Source organism: Gambusia affinis, linkage group LG19 (genome assembly GCF_019740435.1).
Source record: "Gambusia affinis linkage group LG19, SWU_Gaff_1.0, whole genome shotgun sequence".
In the NCBI taxonomy this organism is placed as follows: Eukaryota; Metazoa; Chordata; class Actinopteri; order Cyprinodontiformes; family Poeciliidae; genus Gambusia; species Gambusia affinis.
In genome coordinates this window covers 18332320-18353660 of record NC_057886.1, presented here as the reverse complement: position 1 = coordinate 18353660, position 21341 = coordinate 18332320, and the positions used below count along the sequence as shown (strand labels likewise).

Genomic DNA, 21341 nt, shown 5'->3' with positions numbered 1-21341 from the left:
ATGGCTGGTGCCTCACTCTCCCTGGTAATAGTATCCCAGAGTGAACAGGTTGATTGTTTTAGTCCTGGATCACTGGCCATGAGATAAACCTGAGAGTCCAACCTGCTTTTCATGTCAAAACCTTCAAGGGAAAGCAGCCACAATCCAAGGGCAATCACACTTGAAACATCAAAGTGCCAGAGAGAAGAGCGGCGAGAGTCGGTCTGCTTTTTTTTTTTTTCTCTCCATCCGATCCAAGTGCAACTCAACCGTGGAGGAAGAGGAGATGATCTAAGGCGAGGGTGCCATTGAGAGGAAGACGGAGAGCGGACAGATGTGCATGGGCAGGTAGCGACACATCAGGGCCCCTTCTGGAGACGCAGAGAAGCCTCTGCTGGTCGCATTCCTGCTTGCTGCTCACTCACTGTCCATTTCAGTTTTAAGAAAAATTTGATTCTTAATGTGTCCCAAAAGCTTTGAACTTTTAGTTTGTTAAAACAGATAAGACCTCGACAAAGAATCAAAAACAGATATTTACTGCTTTAATATAAAATTATAACCAACTTTCCGTTTAAAATTCTCTGCCCTTCAATTGCTCTAAATTTCACGTTTGAAATAATTTGAAACTTAAACTTTTTGAGGCTTTTAAATTTTCACTGATTTCGAATTTTCCTTGTACTTCATAAATTCAACTTGATACATGAAGCACGTACGGTTGCCAATGAATATGTTCAGCTTATACAAATAAACAGATACATTTGAGGGCATCTGCCCTATTAAGATAAATAAAGGTAGAGGTTGTTAGCTTGTCAGTAGTCTGGGCACCCCCTTTACACCCTTTCTACTTCCTTGTTAACTGTCACTCATCTCTGTTCCGCCTCACTGCTGTCCAGCCAATGGGATGCTGGCGCCCCACCAAGGCCCCAAGCTGCTACGACTTGTGTAAGTTGGTTGATTGATAACCATAAACAGAGCTTTTTGGCTGGTCACTGGACACCATGCAGGTGCAATTAACACATGAAACAAAAGAAGCGGTGAGAGATGAGCAGATAAGGCTGTGAAGGACATGATTAGGTTTTATATACAGAAAAGAATCTGAAGATGCATTTTAACTGGAGGGAAATTTTTCCCATCATTTAAATATGTTTAAAGCTGCATTTTTAACAGAAACTGATACGATGGACTCCTCATTTCAATTATCTGATGTATTTATCCACAATAATTTTCCGACAAAATGCACTGACCCACCGGTTTGGGCACGTCGACATCTTTTTTAGCTTTGGCTTCGTCTCCATGTCCTGCTACATACCACACCAGGATCACAGCACTCTGAAACACTACACTCTCCAAAGACCATTTTGGTCTGTGTGATTGTCACCAGTTATCGCCATGGTTAGTTAACCGTCAATGGAGGGAGATCCACTTTCTGTGTTCACCAGCATGCTTACAGCAGACAGTTAACTGTTTCTTCTGACTTTGTTATGAAGCTCTTTTTTTTTTTTTTACTCAAACTTAGAAAAAACAACCCATACTTTCATGGCAAAGTAGTTTCTGTCACACAATGAGCATATAGCCTTTAATTTGTCAACTCCATCTGAAAAGCTGGTCTTCAGTTTAGTTTTTTTTTTTAAATCAGAATCGGAATAAAATTAAATCTTTAGTCATTTAATTCTCAACTTTGAGGTGATGAATTATTCAGGACAATTAATGGGTTCTTGTTGCAATAGTGACATAGAATTCTGAGTTTTCATAGAGCAAAAATTATCTTCTGAAATCTAACACCTTCCACTTTATTGTTGAAATAAGAAAATTAAAGATCAGTATTTCAAGAATGTTTTAATTCACATCAAAGAGGCTCACATATAGAAGTTCAGATTAATTTACAAAATTGTTTTGAAAGGTAACATTTCTCTGTTTTGGCCTCTTAGTTTTAAGGATATCAGACATGTTTGAAAATGTGCCAATTAGTTGAGGGAATGTGGCAATTATTAAAAGTTTTTTTGTGACATTCAGAATAATCTTTTAATAAATTCTACATTTAAAATAATAAAAACATAAAAAGTCACATTGCTCAGTTACCCAGTGGTAATCTAAACTTACTGTGCAGTATTTTCCACCTTTTAAAAATATGAAGCCAAAACAAAGTTGGCAAAATTGGTGTGATGAAGAGAGGAAGTAATAATGTTTCTGCTTTCAACTTAACTTCACAAATGGCAAAAATTCCTCTAACTGAATTATGTTTTATTTACCTTTTCACATTTAATTCTAAGTTGAGTTGTAGCAGATTTTCAATGGAGTGTAAAATAACAGGACTAAATTATACTTACGGTACTATATATCATTAGTACCCAAATAAAATTTATATTGCCTAAAATATGCAATATAAAATGAAAGTGGAGTGGTTTACATTCAACAATTCAACTGTTTTCACTGTTTTTACAGCAAACCACAAAAAGTCATCAATTTATTCAGAACTTAAATGATTTAGGGGAGAATCTTTAATCTGAGAAAGAATTACGTTATTTTTAGACAGACTGAAAGTCGTAGTTAAGTTGTTGATTCCATATGAAGCACCTTCATTGACTCAGAGATGACTGAGCTGGTGTCAATTTGTCCATAGATACCAACCAAAAAGGCCTTGTGGAGCAAAATATCAGCATGTTCTGCAAAGAAAACAGACAACAGTTCATTGCAGTGATAGAAATTTCACTATTTTCTTGAAAGATGAGCTGGACGGGTTTTTAAAGTTCTAAACCGCCTCCTACAAACTTTAGCACGTTACCTTGACAGACTAGTACGTATTCTGGAAGATTCCTTAGAGAAGTCTGCACCACGTCAAAGTTACCACTCCCTATGCAGTACATGAAAGTCGGCAGGAAGTCTGTCGCCAAGCTACCGGAAAGAAAGAAAAACAATATTTATTCAAAGTAAACCTAAAAATAACCCAGCACCAACTGTCTCTAGCTTATTCAATGCAAAACAAGATATTTTTCAAACGTACCTGGGATTATTCTGAATGCAGCGCAGGGCCAGACTGAAGGCCATGTTCCGACTCAACTCCTCAGACGATGTCATCAGTCTCTGCAGGTCGTTCTACAAACATCCACACAAAGCTGTGATTGACGCGTTACACACAATGACACGGATCAGAGTTTACTTTTTCCTTGTGACTCACGGTGAAGTACTGTATGATTTCTGGGCTCCTCCTGGACTTCTCATCCACCTCTGTCAACACTTCTAGGACATCTGCACCAGATGGTAAAATTCACTCGGTTAGTCACTACAGATGAAAACGGTTCATGTTCGGGTGAAACCGCCGCAGCAGTATGATTCTCACCCTCCACTGCTTCTCCCTTTGACATCTTCTTCAAGTACATAGTCATATCTGCAGCACTCAGTGTAAACGGAGCAGATATGTTGACCAGGGGCAAAGAGCCGGCAGACAAGTCATCTGCAATGTAAGCAGAAAAATCTGTCAGGAATGTGAAGCAAAAATGTTGAGCTGGAAATGTATCAAATGCTTAAAAATTAGTAAATGTTTTACTCTTTTGGGTTAAAAAGTAACCTAATTGGACACAAAGGTGCTCACCGTCTTTCTCTTCTGTTGTGACGTCTGCAGATGAGCTTTTCACTGGTAAAGTGAGTCCAGCGAGTAGAGATTTTAGCTGAACCAGATCTGGATTTTCTGCACACAAATTCCTTAAAAAAACAAAGCAAAACAAAATTTCCTTAAGACCTCCAGCAGTGTTTGAAACCATCAACGTATAAGAGGCACTTCAGACTTACTGTAAGATGTCAGAGTGTTTCTGTAAATAAGGAATGGCAGCTGCAGCGTCGTGTGTTATGTACTTCTGTGTAAACTGCAGGAACTTATTAATGAAGATCAGTGGAAAACGACTCCTCTGAAAGTTCTACAAAAAAAGAACATGACATAAAACATGACTTAAGACATTTCATTCACTAAAATAAGTTTTGTAATCCCCTTAAAGGGAAAATAAATTATTTGAGCACCTGAAGGACTTTCATAAATGACAAGAGGCAGTCTTGAAGCGCCCTCTGGTGGTCACTGTGGAAAACAAGTGGTTGTAGGAGTTCCAGGATGGCAAGCACGTTGCTAAAGAACGTCATGTGGTTTTGCTGACGGAACTCCAGCATATTCAGGTGAATGCGACCATGTAGGAGTCCTGCAATCATGGGGAGGTGTCTGTGGGACAAACGGAGCAGATGGGACCAGTCACCATTTTCAAACTGTCCTTTAAAGAAGTAGAAAATCTAAAAGATTGAAAAATGTGTTATTTTAACCTACCTGAGTAACAGAACAGGATGCGACACAGCCAGCTTCCTACAGGCAAGGTTGGCATCAGAGACACGACCCTCTGCAGACTTGGAGTCGCCGACATCGGCAAGCAGCGTCACCAGGCGATGAACCAGGACATCCAGCTGAGAAACAAAAAATCACAAAGTATTTATGGCATAGTACAGAGGTTAAAAACCAATTTAATTAATTATTGAACGCATTTAGCAAACAAGAAAAACTAGAGATGCACCAATCAGGTTTCTACAGGTTGATTGAGATTTCTGAATATGTTGATTTTGTGTTGTAGTCTTCCACTGACTACAACACAAAACTTATTTGAGTACACTTTCTGTTACATTAACAGTTAACTGCAACAGATATTAATCACAGGCAATAAATTGCATTGATAGATCCATGATTAAGTTTGTAAACTCAAAGTAAAAACTGAAGAGTTCTTAAAGTACTTGATGTCAACTACACTAATTCCAATTGTTGTGTACGTCTTTATGTGAGAACCAGTTTCTATGAGTACATCAACATATTTTTGTTAATATCAATGCAGTACATAAGGAGTCTTTTATACTTAGCAGAACAAATCTAGCACAAAATGGCTCAAGAAACTGTTGAATCTGTAGCACATGAAGCAGGAGGGACATTTTTACCTTGCAGCTGCTACCGTCTGCAGCACCGCCGCTGCTAAACGTGTCTCCAGGCAGGGTCACATGCTGGATGACCTCAGGGAAGTGGAGATAGATTTGCAGCAGCAGGTTCTGGCACCACTTACTCATTGCGCTGAACAAAAGAAAATTCCAAATTGAAATTTGTCCACTACATTCAGAAGACAAATAAATCAACACAAAAATAAGTAAGAATTGTAACTTTGATGTGGTTCCATTACAAGAAACTGAGCCTGCCAGACTATCAAAAGCAAAGCTACAATAACCCAAATGGCATTAATGCTGATGATGTACTGACACCTCAAAATCAGGGCAACTGCAGACTTTAGCAAGTCAAATTTAAGGCTTTTTAATGCCCGCTTGAATTAAATGTAAGACTGAAAAAACTCTGAATAAAGGAGATAACTGGGGGATCCTGTTGGCTCATATGGGCTGGTAACTGAAGTGAACCAGTGGCAAAAATGAACATCATCTAGCCTTACACACATTAGATGCAAAAAATGGTATCTAGCTAGGATATATTAGCAGCTAGTTAACGTCTGACTCTAGTCACAAAACGCAATGAAGATGCATTAAAGGATGTGAACACCCTCCAAACAATTAAAACAGTAAATTTTCCTTTTATATGCTCATCTGGTTTTACTCTGCTTTATCTTTTTAAAATGAACAATAATCAGATTTGATTTCCCAGAGATCAGGAAGCACTATAGAGCCCTCCTTTTTGTTTCAGTCGACTAGCAACATAAATTCATGCAACGAGCATAAATAGCATAATGTAATTCAAAGGTATTTGCGTTTAAGTCACTGCAGTTCCACCAAATCCTCTTACTGGATAAGGCCCTTGTCACACTCGTATGATGCAGTCTCTGCTAAATGAGGAGTTTATTACAGCCATGCTTTAAAGCAAATCACAGCGACCTTGAACAAGAGCAAAGAGTTTGCTGGTTGTTACCAGATTGGGTGTAATTGGAATAAACACCAACTTATCTGACAGAAAGCTCCCCCAATAAGAATGCTTTACATACCCTCAAATGTTTAGCCAACACAAGGCCGAAACCTCTTTACTTTCAGTGTGTTTTTATGCTGCCATGTTCCCACTTGCAAGTATTTTACCAGGAAGCTTAGTGCTACTTAAAATACTGTAATTCTGAAGCTAATTTTGCCTGACCTTGGCCAAAGTTTCCTCATTAAAGTGGTTTAATAAGCAAAGACATGTTCATGAAAGAAGGGTTTGCCTCCACAAAGAGTTGCACCCTGATCTCTGACAGCTAAGTCAGAGCAGGAATTCACAACACAGGCAAGTTTAGAGCTTCAGCCTTAATCCTCTTGCCTTCATTATAATACACTGAGCTTTTAAAGAGATCACACTACAGACGACTTCTGCTGGTTTTAATTTCACACCAATAGACCTAATTATCGAGTTCTCCCTGGTCCAAAGCATTGTGGGTGACAGGGGGAGTCTAAAAAGTTCATCTGTGCGGAGAAGAAAATCTGGAGCAATTTAGCTCAAAACTATCAGTGCAACATAAGAAAATAAAACATTTCGCATTATTTGAAGATATTTTGAGGAAATGATTGAGCACTAGAATAAACACCAATTACGTTGCACTATTTTGCCTCTATGAAACAAATTAGCCAAATTTCAGGCTGCATGTTCTTTGCATGTACTCCCCATGCATACATGGTTATCATGGTGGTATGGCTGTTGATACACACAGGCTGCTCTGTGTGTTGTAGAACCTCTATTCTACCGGTCTTTTGTGGGCTCTAATGTCCCTTATTCGAAAGTAGGCTGACAGGAAAGGGGGGAGTAGAGGGAAGAAGACATGCGGCAAACGTCGGCCGGGTCCAGGAATCGAACCCACGACCGCCGCAGAGGACTGAAGGCCTCCAAATGTGGGTCGCGCTATCCCCTACGCCACCACAGCATGCCCTCTACCGGCATTTTCATACACAAACATCTCTCAGATTTACAGAAATTGGTTTGAAAGAGACAAAATATCCAGTGAGCAGAAGTTGAGTCAATATTAAAGCACTGCTGAGGACAAGTTCAGAGAAATCGGACAACTACAGATTAAAAACATTTCCTCGTCTGCTGAATATCTGTTTCAGGTGCAACATTAAACTTGTAAAATCAGAACTTGAAGCAGAAGCATTGATTCGTCCAGTCCTGTATCAGTGGTCCAGCCTGGGTGGTGCTATGGTGTTGGGGATATTTTCTTGGCACACTATAGGCTCCTCAACACTACAGACCATAGTGTTTCCTCTGCTGAAGATGACTTTATGCAGCAGGACAATGCCCCGTGTCACAAAGCTCAAAACATTTCAAACTGATTTCTTAAACATGATGAGGAGTTCACAGCACTCTGATGGCCTCTACAGGCACCAGATCTCAGTCCAACAGAGAACAGTTTGGACGCTGAAGAACAGCAAATTAGCATCATAATGCTATTATGTCAACATTTACCAAAACTTTGTGGAATTACCTTAACGTTCCGCCATATTACCCATCCTGTTTTTAAGGTTTTGTTGTTGTAATGAGAGAGGGGGAAGACATTTGGCAAATGTCACCAGGCCGGAAATCAAACCTGCGACCATCGCCATGAGGACTAAGGCCTCAATACGTGGGTTGAGCTTTGCTTACGTGCCACTAAGCACCCCCATATTACCCATCATAAACGGAAAATTATTCAGTAAATGTTATTAAGTGATAGATTTTTCTGTTTAGTTTACATCCACTGACGTTTGTGTTTAATTATTAGTTAACAGTTGGTATTTAAAGGATTCTTCTTTAAATGTCTTTAAATATCACACACTCTTTAAGTCTTAAGGTGTTTTTAACACCCAAGGTATCACATCAGTTTAAAACCAACATTGGTTCTCACCAGGAGTGAGAGTGAGAGTGAGCATGATCCAACACGGATCTGACTCAGCTTCCAGATCTGAGCAGCAGGTTTGAGCAAAACACCTTCCTGTGGCCGGGTTTGCGCTGCATTCAGAATGAACTACAGTAAACAAACTAATAAACAATGGCTCTGCATTTTTTTTCCTTGAAGCATAAAGCCCTATTAAACTTTCAAAATGTCTTCTCGGACAATTTTGCCTGAAATAATACAATAAAATTAACTTCTTTGTTTTACCCTGGCTTAGAAGACAGAGTGTGGCTTCTGTGTTTACACTTGGTTCTCCCACCCGACCAATAAGCAGACTAAATGTTCACACTTGATTTTTAGTGACAGATTTAAGTCTGCTGAAGTTTTCTTTGAGTGAAAACAAACTGAACCATTGGAAAAAGTTACAGGTTAAACCCATTAACTGATTCAAAAAGAAAAAGCAAAAAAAATATAAAAAATACAACTGTGAAATTAAACATTACCTGTCATCCCTCTTCTTTGTGCAGTTAATGAGGTATTCTGATACTTTCTTGATGTTTTCGAGGGACCCATCACAATAGGAGTGAAGGAGAGGAAGTCTGGATTGGATAAGGGAACAGGAAGCCTGGTCCAGGCCGCTTCTACCATCGCTGGGTGAGTTGACGCTACTGAGCTTTGATTCTGACAAGATGAGGTCCACCAGGCTGATGAGCTCCTCGGAGCTCAGTCGCAGTACGAACTTCTCTGTTTTCTTCTGCAGAAGCAAATACAATTAGAGTCATCAGCCTCAGCAGATAAAAATGTATCACCTTGTTTTCAACAGAAACAATATGAAGTCGTCAGGAAAGTGTGAATGCAACAGTTTAAAGTTACCTGAGGAATCTTCTGGTCACGTCCTTGCCAGATGCGTGGAATATGACTGCATGCCCAGAGGAAGTCTAGGGCTGATGACGGATCCAGTCTAACAAAAAAAAGAAAGAAATAGACTTAATTATTTTAGTCATTTGTAATTTATTATATATTACAATGTCACAAAGAATATTGCAGATGAATTGTACTTGTAGTCCCTGTGCTTGCAAAGAAGAGCACTGATGCACTGCAGCAGGGTGGACCAGTTGGACTGGTGAGTAAGCAATGCCAAAAGATAAGGTCTGTAAGCTGGGGTGCCACGTGCCTAGAACACACAAAAAATGGATCATTAATACAGCATATTATTCTGTCATTTGACCAAAAGTAAGAAAGTTCCTGTACAAATTTGATTTTACCTTGTTGAGGGCAAAAAGCAGCTTCTGCTGCAGGTCTGGGCACACTGAAGTAACTTCAGGGTCGAGATGCTCCAACCAATCAACCAGCAGGCCGGAGTTCAGTCCTGACTTAGTTACCTCACAACTGCTGAGTAAGGGCAAACAGAGAGGTTAGCTCCTAAACTTATAAATCTGTTACATCAGCTTAAAAATACAAAAAGACACACAACAGGTGCAGTTCTGCTGGTTCTGTCTCTGTCAGGAGTGTCTCTCATTTGGTTCAGTCAGACATAAACATTTCTTATAGAGACCAAACAGGATAAACAGCTACAGTGCTCACCTCTTCGTTTCCACTTCCTTTTTCCCTGGTCTCTCTTCGCCTTCCTGGAGGAGCAGGGATATCACCATGGCAACAGGGCCAGCTGCCCCATTCTGAGTACCAACGGTCATCAGCAGTGACAAGAGCTCCTCCAAATATGGTGACTTTACCTCCATCAGCCCTTTTAACACTAACAGAAATAAGACAAAACGGTTAAACTAACAGAAACAACCACTAAGCTTTAACCTGATACATGGAATTAAACTTCAGTTTGAGATGCCATTAGGCTACAGCTTTGCCTTCTTCTATTAATAGCATTAGGGCTGAAACGATAAACCACAATTAATTGTGATAAAAAAAGAAACATTTTGCAGTCAAGATGAAAAATATCTGTCTGTAAATATGTTCTACCCTGAACTCAGGGGGCATAGAAATTATATAAAAACAATCTTATTAAGCACCTTATGCTATCCAAATAACAGTTAATCCAAATAATTGTCAAAAAAATTTGTACTACACTGTATTAATGCTGAGCTCTTCACATGTTGATGTTAGGAATATTTTTTAGCAGTGGATGCACCCTTGGCAACAAGTGATCAAGTTTACACCAAAAGAATGTTGTTTTGCATTTTAGGCAAAAAAAAAAAAGAAAGAAATTCTTATTTCAAAAAAAGAATCAAATTTTTTATTTGCATATTTTAATGTATTGTGGAATGTGCGGATTTTTTATGTGATTAATGATCAGAATAATTTATTAATTGATTACTAAAATAATTGTAAGCAAAACTACAAAGTTAGTAATAGATAAACCTCCACTTTCAGCCAGTATTCAGACAGAATTATTGTGCATATAAAAGCCCCTGATGAAAGAATGGCAATGTCAAAGCACTGTGTATACACAATAAACAGCTTTAAGGATCCGTTTATTGTCCCTTAGCTCCATTGATACCTTTGCCAATGAGCTCCGGTTCAGCGTTGCATCGTTCTCCGGCTTTCAGCATCGCCATGACAGCTCTTAGCGGCACCTCGGGGTCTCTGCGGTACGCCAACGCTTCGGCCAGATGGATGAAACCTGTTCTCACTGCAAAGCAGCAAACACGCATAAAGTTATTCATGCAAACATCAATCCACCAGCATATAAAAAGACTAAGTATTCTCACCGTCACTGTATCGCTGTACGTGAGTGCTCTGACCAGCGAAGGTCTTGAGGAGGGACTTCAGAGGTCCAACTTCCAGAGTTGGGTTGTCCAACCACATCAACATCTCAACGACGACTTTTAGGAATAGAGAGGAGAAAGCAATGTCCTGGGAAACGAAGCGCTGCAGCAGCACAAGATTAAACAAAATCAGACAAAACTATTAAATCAAGCAGGAAGACGATTACACACTGCCTGGTGTGGTTATATCTTTCACCTGGTACAGATGAAGTTGCCGCATTAGAGGACAGGAGAGCGCATGGCTACGGTGCATTGACATCACAATCGGCCCTGCATGGGTGGAAGTGAGCAGAGCTGCAACAGCCTGCAGGAGACGAAAGGCCAGACTCCCCTGCTGAATCTGCCCCTGCCTGGCCCGCATCAGCTCCTTAGCCAAAGCCTGCTGCAAGGTGAGTGAGAGCTGACTGGGAGGAGGCCCGTGCCAACGAGGGTCCACTTTTACCGGGAAAATCTGGCGAAGACAAAAATAAATCAAAAATCAGTTTTATATACGTACTTAACAACTTCATGGACAACAACAAAGAAACAAAAGTGGTTAGGGAAGTTGTTTAAAAACCAAAAGAAGGGAAGACCTGAAGCAACATGCCGGTGAGGTCATCCTCAGGCCCAACTGGTGGAAGCTGAGTGGCCGCTCTCATCTTTACTGAGCTGTGAGTCGTTTCCACGGTAACTTTTGCCTTGTTAGTTTCCAATGAATCTGCCAAGAAGAAAGTATTTAGGAATCACAAAACCTAATTTGCATCCTGTGGTTTATAAATTACCTAAGTACGTGGAAGTTTAATGAGAGAATATAGTTTTGCTGATTAAACTCAAATTATTACAGCTGTGTGATAACTGATTATTACAGCTGTATGATAACTGATTATTACAGCTGTGTGATAACTGATTATTACAGCTATGCGATAACAGATTATTACAGCTATGCAATAACTGATTATTACAGCTGTGTAATAATTGATTATTACAGCTGTGTAATAATTGATTATTACAGCTGTGTAATAATTGATTATTACAGCTATGTAATAATTGATTATTACAACTATGTAATAATTGATTATTACAGCTATGTAATAATTGATTATTACAGCTATGTAATAATTGATTATTACAGCTATGTAATAATTGATTATTACAGCTATGTAATAATTTGCTGAACATATTGTTTTATGTCCAGCATAAAAACAATAAGAATCTGGGAGATAAAGGAACTCACCTCTGCGTGGCAGAAGGGATGAGCTAAGCAAAGCATGGAAAGTGTGCCCCCCAGTGGCACCTCGCTCATGCTGCACCTCAACCAGATGAGCCATGTAGTCTGTTGTTGAAGAAATAAACACATTATGACAATTTTAATTACATTAACGTTTGAAGAGAAGAACATCAGGAGAAAAACCTTACGTTTGTCCATGATGTTTTGCTCCAGACTTTCTGGATCATGAGAGACGGCCTGATCCAGGTACTGCAGGAGTTTACTCATGCTGGAGACGGGAATGCCAAATGACTGGACAAACAGCAGCAGCTGCTGAGGCTCCAAGTCCTGTAAAGCTGAAAAAAAAGAAAATAAAAACACAATGATTGGTTCATGTAAAAAAAAAAAAAAACTCTCCAGTGGAAGGTAATGTTGTAATTTTACATTTTACCTGCATCTACTAATCGAGAGACCTCTGAACGGATCATCCTCAGTTTCAACCAGTCCGGCAGCAGCAGAGCCTCCTCCGAAGTGTCAACCAGGAAGGCAGTAGGCAGAGGTTTCTTCTCAGGAAACCAGATGTTTAACAGAGCATAAAAATCACTCTCTCCTGTAGGAAAGTAACAAAGGGGATCCTGTATTACAATGAAGCAAAGCCAAAAATGTAAAAATTGTTTGCACGGACACTCTGTTCTTCTATCTTCTTTAACAAAGCAAACCTAAAGTAAGCTAGCCTACCTTTGGGTGGTCCCAGCGTTAGCAAGATGACCATCGCATGGACAACAAGAATGTGCATCGTGGCCGTCTCTCCTGTCGTCCAGCGGAGGAACACTTGGTCCTGAGACTCTGACTGGGAAAGAAAATTAAAATAAAATCAACGTTGAGATCTGTTACAAAGTTTGAAGAAGCGGTTTCACTTTGTGTTAATTGTTTGTCTCACCCAGCTGTACAGATCCTCGCCCTCCTTCGTCTTCCTCATCCTCTTGATGTACGTAGAAAATATAGTGAGGAAAGCAGAGAGCACTGCGTCGGACTCAGGTCTGCTGGAGTGTTTGGAAAACAAATTGTTCATGATGGTGGAACGCTCTACAATGAGTCGGGCAATGTCCTGGAAGAAGAAAAAAGAAGGAAAAAAAATAAAGCTGTCAGCTGTCCTCTGGGAAATAAAAGCGGAGGCAGGAGAAGATGCAAGCAACTTGCTTTGATTACCAGCGCGAGGTCGTTATGAGCTGCCTGCTCCTCTATCGGAGCATGCTGGGAAAGGTAGATGAGGTATGCGCTGATGGTCTGGGGATCTGTTTCCATGTGAATGGCCTTTAAGAAATAAAAAAAAAAAATCAATTGTTAGGAGAGAACAACTGGTTTGTACACTTTTCCCAAAACGTGTAAAATTCAGGCATTTTTCAAGCATTTTCAAGGTATGTTTTCAACCTTTTCCAGTACTACACTTTGGAGATAAAAACGATACAATCTAAAGAAGAATTCATTATTCATTATTGTACTACAACAGTTATTACTGCTGATAATGTCTTGTGGTGATATTCCACACTGTATGGACAAAGTAAACTAAAATATAACAAAATGTTATGTTTTGAAAAGTCTCTCTCCCTTATACGCATATCACTTGAGCCAATAGGAATAATAATAAATGTGAATTACATTGGACAAATCTGTTTGTGTTGAGGTAAATGACCTTCCCTCTCAAATTAAATGATTAAACACAATATGAATCATCACTTGACTTTCTATAAATAGTCTTTTCATTTTCAAAAGTGTGTAAATGGAATATCGAACACTTTCAAAGACTATCTACAGAAATCAAGCGCTTTCCAAACCTTGAAAGCATCTTATAAAAACTCAAGCATTCTCAAGAACTTTAAGCACCCATGAAAATCTGGAAAAAAGCTCCACAAATGACACAAGCTCATCGTTGGTTCGGACTGACCTGCTGCAGGGCGGTGGATGTCATGCCACGGACGCTGTCGAACAGGGGGAGCTTCGGAAGGTCCTGCAGGAGCCACTGGTAACCAGGCAGAAGCTCGGCATCTGCAGAGTCTTCCTCCATGGGCTGCTCTCGCTCCTCTCCGTCTTTTAAGCCTCCTTCACTCAGCACCAAAGACAAACCCTACGTATACATAAAATATAGGAACTTACCGGTAATTTGTTCCCCCAACACACTGCGACTAGGAGTTTTTACTTGGGTTTTAGTTTGGTACCTTCATGGCTAAGACTCTGGAAGCAGCTTGGGAAGAGCTAAGACGGCGCAGGAAGTAATCCAGAACTTCACAGGTTGTCTGTTCATCAGCTTTAGAACCCAGGAGAAGATCCTGAAGCCGTCCAAGCAGCTGCCTCTGCTTTTGTTGTCGCTACGAGAACAAATAAGGAGCAGTTAAGAATTTGTGTTTAGTATAATCCAGCATGCATTAACTTTACATCCAGGATGGTAAGTATAAGAAAGAAAAAAACGTACTTGTCTCTTTTTGGCTTTCTGCTCTTTGCTCTCTCCATCTTCGTCGTCCTCCACTGGCAGGCTGTCATCCGCAGCGTCGTGTAAAAGGAACTCACACAAACACTGAACTGGAAGCACATCCAGGGAACCCTCACTGGACTGGACCAGGTCGGCCAACCAGGGCATGGACTGAGAGGACGCCTTTCAGATTAAAAAGCAGAAACTTCAACAATTAGATAAAACTCACATTTTCTCCTATGTTTATCCATACAGCAGCAGCTGAAGACCTATGACCGTCCTCAAGACAGCAGAAAACTCAGAAGCAAGTGTCATACAGATGTTTCCATCACCTGTCTCTGGATGATGTTGAGCAGAAAGTCGGGGCTGCGGCTGCGACAGAGGAGATGACCGAGGCGGAGCGACTGGTTGAGGCTTTTTACCTGTTCCTGCACCTGAGGAGGGGGCCGACGCGGAGGACCCCTTAACACAAAAACATATAGTATGGATTTTAGAAGGGGGAAAAAAATTGTAAGCTTAAAAATCTGCTTACAATTAACATCTTACTGTGGGTCCAGGCTGGTGAGCTGAGACAGCAGCAAGCTGTTGCTCTCTGTGATGGTTTGTTTCGTAGAGGCGGCCGCCAAATGGCTCTCAAAGGCCAAAATCTCCTGCTTCTCCCGCTGGGAGATCTGCAGCTCTCTGTTGATCATTTCTGTCTTTGTGTCTTCGTCGGCAATGGTGCATGGCGGGAAAGTGTAGTTACTGAGAAATAAGAGAGAAAAAAGTCTTAGCTGGTGTTCACTTGGAAATGATTTTATTACAAATTACAAGTTTTACTTACTTTGTCATTACCATCTCCATAAGCATTTTCAGGGTAGGATAACCATCCCAAGCAGCCAAGCCTGAAGAAAAAAAAAAGAAATGTTGGAGCATAACAACTACAGTTCATTACTAGAGTATAACTTCAATGGATGTGATAAATCAACACAAACTAGTGCATAGTTGAAAAGTAAAAAATAAATAAATACATAGTTTACAATTTCTCAAAGATAAAAATCTGAAAAATGTGGTATGCATTTATTGCTATTGTATTGTATTGTGAGAAAATAGTCCAAGGATGAATACTTTGCAATGAGCTACACACATGCTACTACTCTACCTATTTTTTGAGGATTAAAGGCAGCCACCACCAACAGCAGGAGCCATGCCTTCCAATAGAGAGTGGATATTGCCAAATTTGGCGGTTGGTACCTTAAACAACAAAGTCATTAGTCATTTTTAGTTTGTGTTTAAGTGACCCAGTGTGTGTCTTTCAAACCAATAAATGACCAATGTCCTACCCAGCTGGCAGCTGAATGTTCTCTGGGTGGTGGTATGTACACAGATTCAGCACAGCATCAATGAGCTGGATCCTCTCCACTCTCAGGACCTCGAGATCTGTTTATCAGGAAACCAGATATACAAAATTAGCTTTGCTCATGCTTCACAAATACTACTTAACCAACTCACAAAGACAAAACATGAATGAAGGAGTTTCCTCTCGGAATAAGTCAAGGGGCACATTACGCTGAGGCACAAGTGTTTAAAGTACTGTCCAAACATTCTGACAGAGAGTAAAATAAACAGCTGGAACGGATCCATGCTCACCATCGGACTGAACCGCAGCGGCTCTCTTGACCAGGTGATCTGCGAGCTCCATGGCATCGGCCGGGCCGAGAGGCAAATCACGGGACAGCCCAATGACCAGGATGCGCATCAGCGTGTCCTCGAGCAGTGGCACCTCAGAACAAAGGCGGAGGAAGAAACTGAGGGACAAAAAAATATTAAATCAATTAAAGACAGTTGAAAAACAAAAAGACATTCAGAAACGCTGAACGTAAACTCACTTCCTGTCACTTTCTGGAGGCCAGTTGTCCCACTTGTAATAAGTCTCAGGCTGCTCGGTGAAAAGCACTTTGTGAAGGCTGCACACAAGAAGGACATAAAGTAATAGAAACAAAGGTTACATGCAAAGCTAGTTTGACAGTAAACATATCAGACAGGTTTACACTCACCAGTGAACATAGTCTTTTGCGCCCACTTTGCTGATTGTAGGGACCACCGTGTGGAGCCACCACACAGCGTCTCGCTGGATGGAAGCAATCTGATTCTGGAAGGACCTCAGGACTTCCAGATCTGAGAAAAAAAAATTTGTTCAAGTCAACAAAAAGCTGATCATACATCATTGATCACATCATTCCACCATACTTTTTTTCTCTCCTTTGTCCCAAGCAATGCCAGCTTCTTTAACTTGAGCAGTGATGCCCAACATCATGGAGACTGTGAGTAAATCCGTCACCTGGATCACAAAGCGCTCCTACAGCAAAGGATGGAGGTTAAATAAATAAAGAAAATGGCTGAAGTAAAACAGAGCGAGGAGATTTTCACGTCTGCTTACTTTGAACTCCATGTCCACATAGGTGGTCTCTTTTCTCTCCTGCATCAAACCGAAACAAAACGACTGGAAATTGATCTCATGCTTGGTCTGTTTGATGATCTCTCTGAGCAAAGCTCGAGAGGCTCGCAGATAGTCGTCCTTATTGGTTAGCAGATCCTGGAACACCATCGCCAAGAACTGCACATGCAAAGACAAGAAAATAAATTTCTTTTGAGGAAAAAAACTTTAACTGATTGCAAATAAATAAGAACATTAAATACCTTCACGGTTCAAAATTCTAAATTTTTTCATTTTAGAATTTTTAAGTACCGTAAATTTCTGGACTACTGAGCATATCTGACTATAAGCCACACCAACTAACTTTAACAAAAACAACAAACAACAACAAAAAGTTGTTTTTGTTAAAGTTAGGCCGTATTTGTCTGTAAGCCACAGGAGTCCATGTTTCAACATGTAAACACATAACTATTTTTTGAACTTCTAAGGAAATATGAAAATAATTACATAAAAATATGTAGTTTTCCTTGTCTCAATTTGTTTCTATGTGACTCTAAATGAGTCTAATCTCACCTTTGGTGCTTGTTCTGGACTGTGCTGCAGCACTGTGTGCAGAACCTGCATATTGTTGGGATTCCTGGCATTAGAAAGTTCGTTGAAAATCACCAGCTTCACCATCGTGCCCAAGTTGTCTTTATGTGCGTTTAGCAGCTCTCTGGCAAAGAGCATCCAAAGCACATGTTAAGAAATGAAAGAAAATAAATAAATAAAAACACCGACACTTTTATAACAAGTCAGAAGAATGATAGCGAGTAGTTACACACACCTCACACACAGCATATAGTGATTCAGTAAAACTTTAGGTTTCAGACGGATCTTGATGAGGCTGGAGATCACCTCCATGTCGTCTGCTCCATGTGTGCTGCAGTTCATGCACAGCGACATGAGGAGGTCCTGAGCGGGTCGAGTCAGCTTTGTGCACAAAATTTAAAAAAGCAACAGTCAGCTACAAATAACGACGATGGAGTGCCTCTAATATATTGACACAACTGCACTCATAACAGTGGTTTGTTCATTTTCAATAACTTTTGACGGTTTAATCTGCGGTATGTAACTTTTGTCAACAACATGCTGACAGCATACTCACAGATGAAAGTGATAAAATCAACAGCATCACAAATGAAATCTTCAAAGCAAATAATGATCACAATTCGACCAGGAAGAGTCTATGTCCTTTGGCTTTATTTGAAATAACTAATTTTGCGAAAGACATTACCCAGCATTCATGTGTATTTCTTACCTTCGGGTTCTGGAGCCACATCTCCAGCCTCTGCACGGCCAGAAGACGGGCCTCTTTGTAGCCGCAAGTTGCGGTGAGCAGACGCAACAGATTCCGGGACACATTGTCCATCGGTTGCCTGCGGTTCAGCTGATCCCTCAGGACGTCCAGCACGTAGTCTTCCACACTCTCTGCCAACTCCTCATACCTATAAAATAAGACACGATCAGAAAAAAAACAACAAAACCGCTGCAATTTAAGAGATTTTTGAAATAATGTTTTAGCTTATTTAAGTGCAAAACACTAATAAAAACAAAACAAAAAACAGCTATCTATCAGTCATACCTCGGCATAATTTGGCCTTCATCCTCAGGACTAAGTTTCTCTTCTGCTATTAGTAATTCAGTCTGACTGTCATCTTCATCTGGTGTTGATGGATGAGGGCTGTTACCTAGCAGATCAAAAAGCAAAACATGATATCAGAAGTCAGTTAAAAAAAACATAGATCTGGCCAGGTCAAAGAGTATTTACGCCACCTGCACTAAGATCCCCAGGGGTGCGACCACTGTCAGCCTGCAGCAGCATACTCTTTGGTGGCATCTTAGTGCCAAAAGCAGTTTGGATGTTGTCGACAAAAGTCTTACAGTGGGAGCTGTCAACCCATATTCTTTCTCCAAGCGAGTCTTCAATATAAACCTAAAAAATGCAGTTAATTACATGCAGTAAGAATTTAAGCCAATACTTATATTTTGCTAGTTAAATTTCCAAATGTTCTCACTTTGACAAAGATTTCTGGCCAGTTCTCATCCTCCTCGTAGGCTGCCATGAGTAAATTGCACGCCAGAACTGACACCAGGCTGTTGCCTTTCGCTTTAAAGTTGATGGAAGCGTCCCGACGCAGGAGGCTGCACAATGCCTGGTGAACGGAGAGACAGGTAAAAAAACGTTTAGTCGAAATTTAACAATTATAAGATTATTTGTTTACAGTCTAATTACTTTCTGAATGAATAATTGGTTTATTTATTAGAATTAAAAGAGAAAATTAGATAGGAAAAAAAACAAGCAGTTCAACAATCTCTGGTTTAATTGTCTACATTTGACAGGGTGGTGATGATGTACCCTGGCAATTATATGAAAGTGAATTGTGTGACTGCAGGATTTCAAAATTTGTCAAATTTTAGCATTTTAATCTGTGTGGAATTTGAAAAATGCATATGATTCTGTAACACCTTCTTTCCCTTCAGTAGATCCTCTGGACAGTGTACACCTAGAGTCTCACCTCAATAATTCCTTGAGTAGCAAAAACATTGGGCTTGATTTTAGCAAGAAACATTAGGCTGAGGTACAGAGTGATATCAGGTTTGGCTCTGTTCATCTTCAGCTGCCTCACTGCTCCACACAGCAATCCCTCGACACGATCGTCGTTTCCATCTGACTCTGCAGCTTCAATCTCATCCAGCAGAATGGCTGGAGATACTGCACAATTGAGGAGCAATCTGTTAGGCACTACAGAATTTTTAGCTGTTCATCTGTCAGATTATGTGCTGACATAAAACAAGTGGTTTACCTTCAATTGGTACCACTGAAGGCTCCTTTATCGAGGGTGATATAGCCCTCTTGTCCACTGCTGCAACATCGGCAAGGCGTCCCAGAGCACTGACAGGAGGTGTAGTAGATAATTTGGGTCTCTTGGTAAGGGTGGACAAGCCGGATGAGGAAGGCAGAGCAGAGGAGGTCTCTCTCTTACGGTCAGCAGGTAAACCAGTTGATGCTGGCTTTAGGAGGACAGGAGGCGCTTTGGGTTCTCCTGACTGGCTCTTTGATCCCAGAGCGATGAAATCCCCTGGTGGAGGATGTGCTGAGAAAAAAGATGGCACATTTATCATGTCCAATTTACATAAGACAAAATTAAGATTGAGGCTGGATTTTTAAATGGTGCTACCTGACGGTTTTGCAGCACTTGGGCGCCTCAGTGTTGTAGGTTTTGGACGATTCATCTTGATAGACCGATGCAAGAACTCAAACAGCAGGATGAGCTAATAACATTGTCGTTGAGTAGCCCTCTAATGATAAAACAATAAAGACAAAGTGCACACGGTTGTGTTACAGATTTAAAATAATTTCGATATGAAGCCTTTATACTGTCTATTACATCCATAATACACACAGGAGTGGCAAAGTAACAACAAAACACAAGCAAAGCCAGTTACCGTTAGCAATTTAAGCTAACTTAATGGGCTAAAGTTTTAGCATCAACGACAATCAAAGCAATTTTTAATTTATCTTAAAACCAGAAAGACATTCAGAAAATATAAACGCTTTACAAAAATGACTAACTCTAACAAGGATGTCAAAATAAAAATTACCGTCTCAATAAAGATACCCCAAACAGTAAGCGATGGTGACTTCTTCTGTTGTAACTTTTCATTAACCAAGAAAATTACCAACACCGCCATCCTGCGTAAAGTAGTGTCATAACAGTAAAGCGGCGCAGACCGGTTTTCTGCTCTCTTTTACTAATCTTCTCTGTTAATATTGGTAATGATGTTTTAATGATAAATATTACAGCCAATCTACGTTTACATTGAAATACATCCCAAGAAACCCCCAATAACCTTAAGCTTAACCGTTCAAAATATGTTACTCAATGTGTAGTTACTCAATGTGTCCACCAGGTAGCAGCATTATACTTACCCATCTTCATGCCCAGAGACTCGCTCACAGAATGACGTACTATGATGTTCCCAAAATAGATGCACTTATGCATAATAAACACAAGAGGGTAGTAAAAACATAAATCAACTTTTTTATATATCTTGAATGATCCCATAATTAAAACATACTTGGGGTCAAATGTGTATAGTAAGCATCCAGATGGATGAATAATCCCTTTAAGCTAGAATTTAAATTGGTATGTTTTTGTGACAATGTTAGAAAGGCAGTTTAAAAAGTCTTGTCAAAAAGGTTGCTTTTTTCCCTCTCTTTTTTCACCAATTACATTTTGATGGTTTTAATAGATTCCAAACAACACAAAAGAAATTCTAACACATCACATCACTCTACAGAACATATATATATGATGAGTACTTTATTAATCCCCAAGGGGAAATTCAAGATTATATACATATATATATTTGTACAGAATCATATTCAAAGTAACCTAGTTCATGTCTTAATTCAGAGCCTCTTGAAGCCCCTCCTATAATTTCTGTGGGCAGAGGTGCCCTTAGTCACTTTAGCTACATCAATCGCCCCAAAACATGAATCATGCGATTACTTTTATTATTGAGTAAGAGCTTGGAAAAGGTTTTTATACGTCACAATTACAATTTGAAAAGTTTGAAATCAATCTTGTTTGTGTCACTGTTGTCTCTCTCTCTCTCCCTC

At 40.0% G+C, this 21341-nt stretch overlaps 1 protein-coding gene across 2 annotated transcripts; it reads right to left on the bottom strand.

Annotated features, from left to right (window-relative positions):
- Positions 1-1796: 1796 nt before the first annotated feature.
- On the bottom strand, positions 1797-20464 carry ints1 (integrator complex subunit 1). 2 transcript variants are annotated; one of them, XM_044099445.1, is made up of 48 exons: positions 20321-20464; positions 19897-20017; positions 19522-19812; positions 19234-19430; positions 18733-18870; positions 18491-18650; positions 18300-18405; positions 17976-18162; positions 17502-17647; positions 17249-17390; positions 16679-16855; positions 16489-16597; positions 16296-16416; positions 16128-16205; positions 15889-16046; positions 15582-15678; positions 15401-15492; positions 15083-15143; positions 14806-15003; positions 14592-14721; positions 14263-14442; positions 14009-14158; positions 13738-13917; positions 13002-13106; positions 12733-12900; positions 12531-12642; positions 12244-12402; positions 12002-12148; positions 11820-11918; positions 11179-11303; positions 10803-11057; positions 10550-10709; positions 10339-10470; positions 9411-9579; positions 9092-9215; positions 8885-9000; positions 8700-8787; positions 8330-8580; positions 4939-5068; positions 4286-4419; positions 3991-4183; positions 3766-3890; positions 3569-3678; positions 3317-3430; positions 3155-3225; positions 2981-3072; positions 2762-2871; positions 1797-2642 (listed from the first exon to the last, which is right to left on the bottom strand). In XM_044099445.1, the coding sequence occupies exons 2-48, from the start codon at positions 19949-19951 to the stop codon at positions 2527-2529; spliced, it is 6558 nt and encodes a 2185-aa protein (XP_043955380.1). In that variant the 5' UTR covers positions 19952-20017; positions 20321-20464; the 3' UTR covers positions 1797-2526. The 2 variants fall into 2 exon arrangements, with proteins under 2 accessions (XP_043955380.1, XP_043955379.1); XM_044099444.1 differs by having other exon boundaries at positions 9092-9218; positions 20321-20463.
- Between the last annotated feature and the right edge of the window lie 877 nt (positions 20465-21341).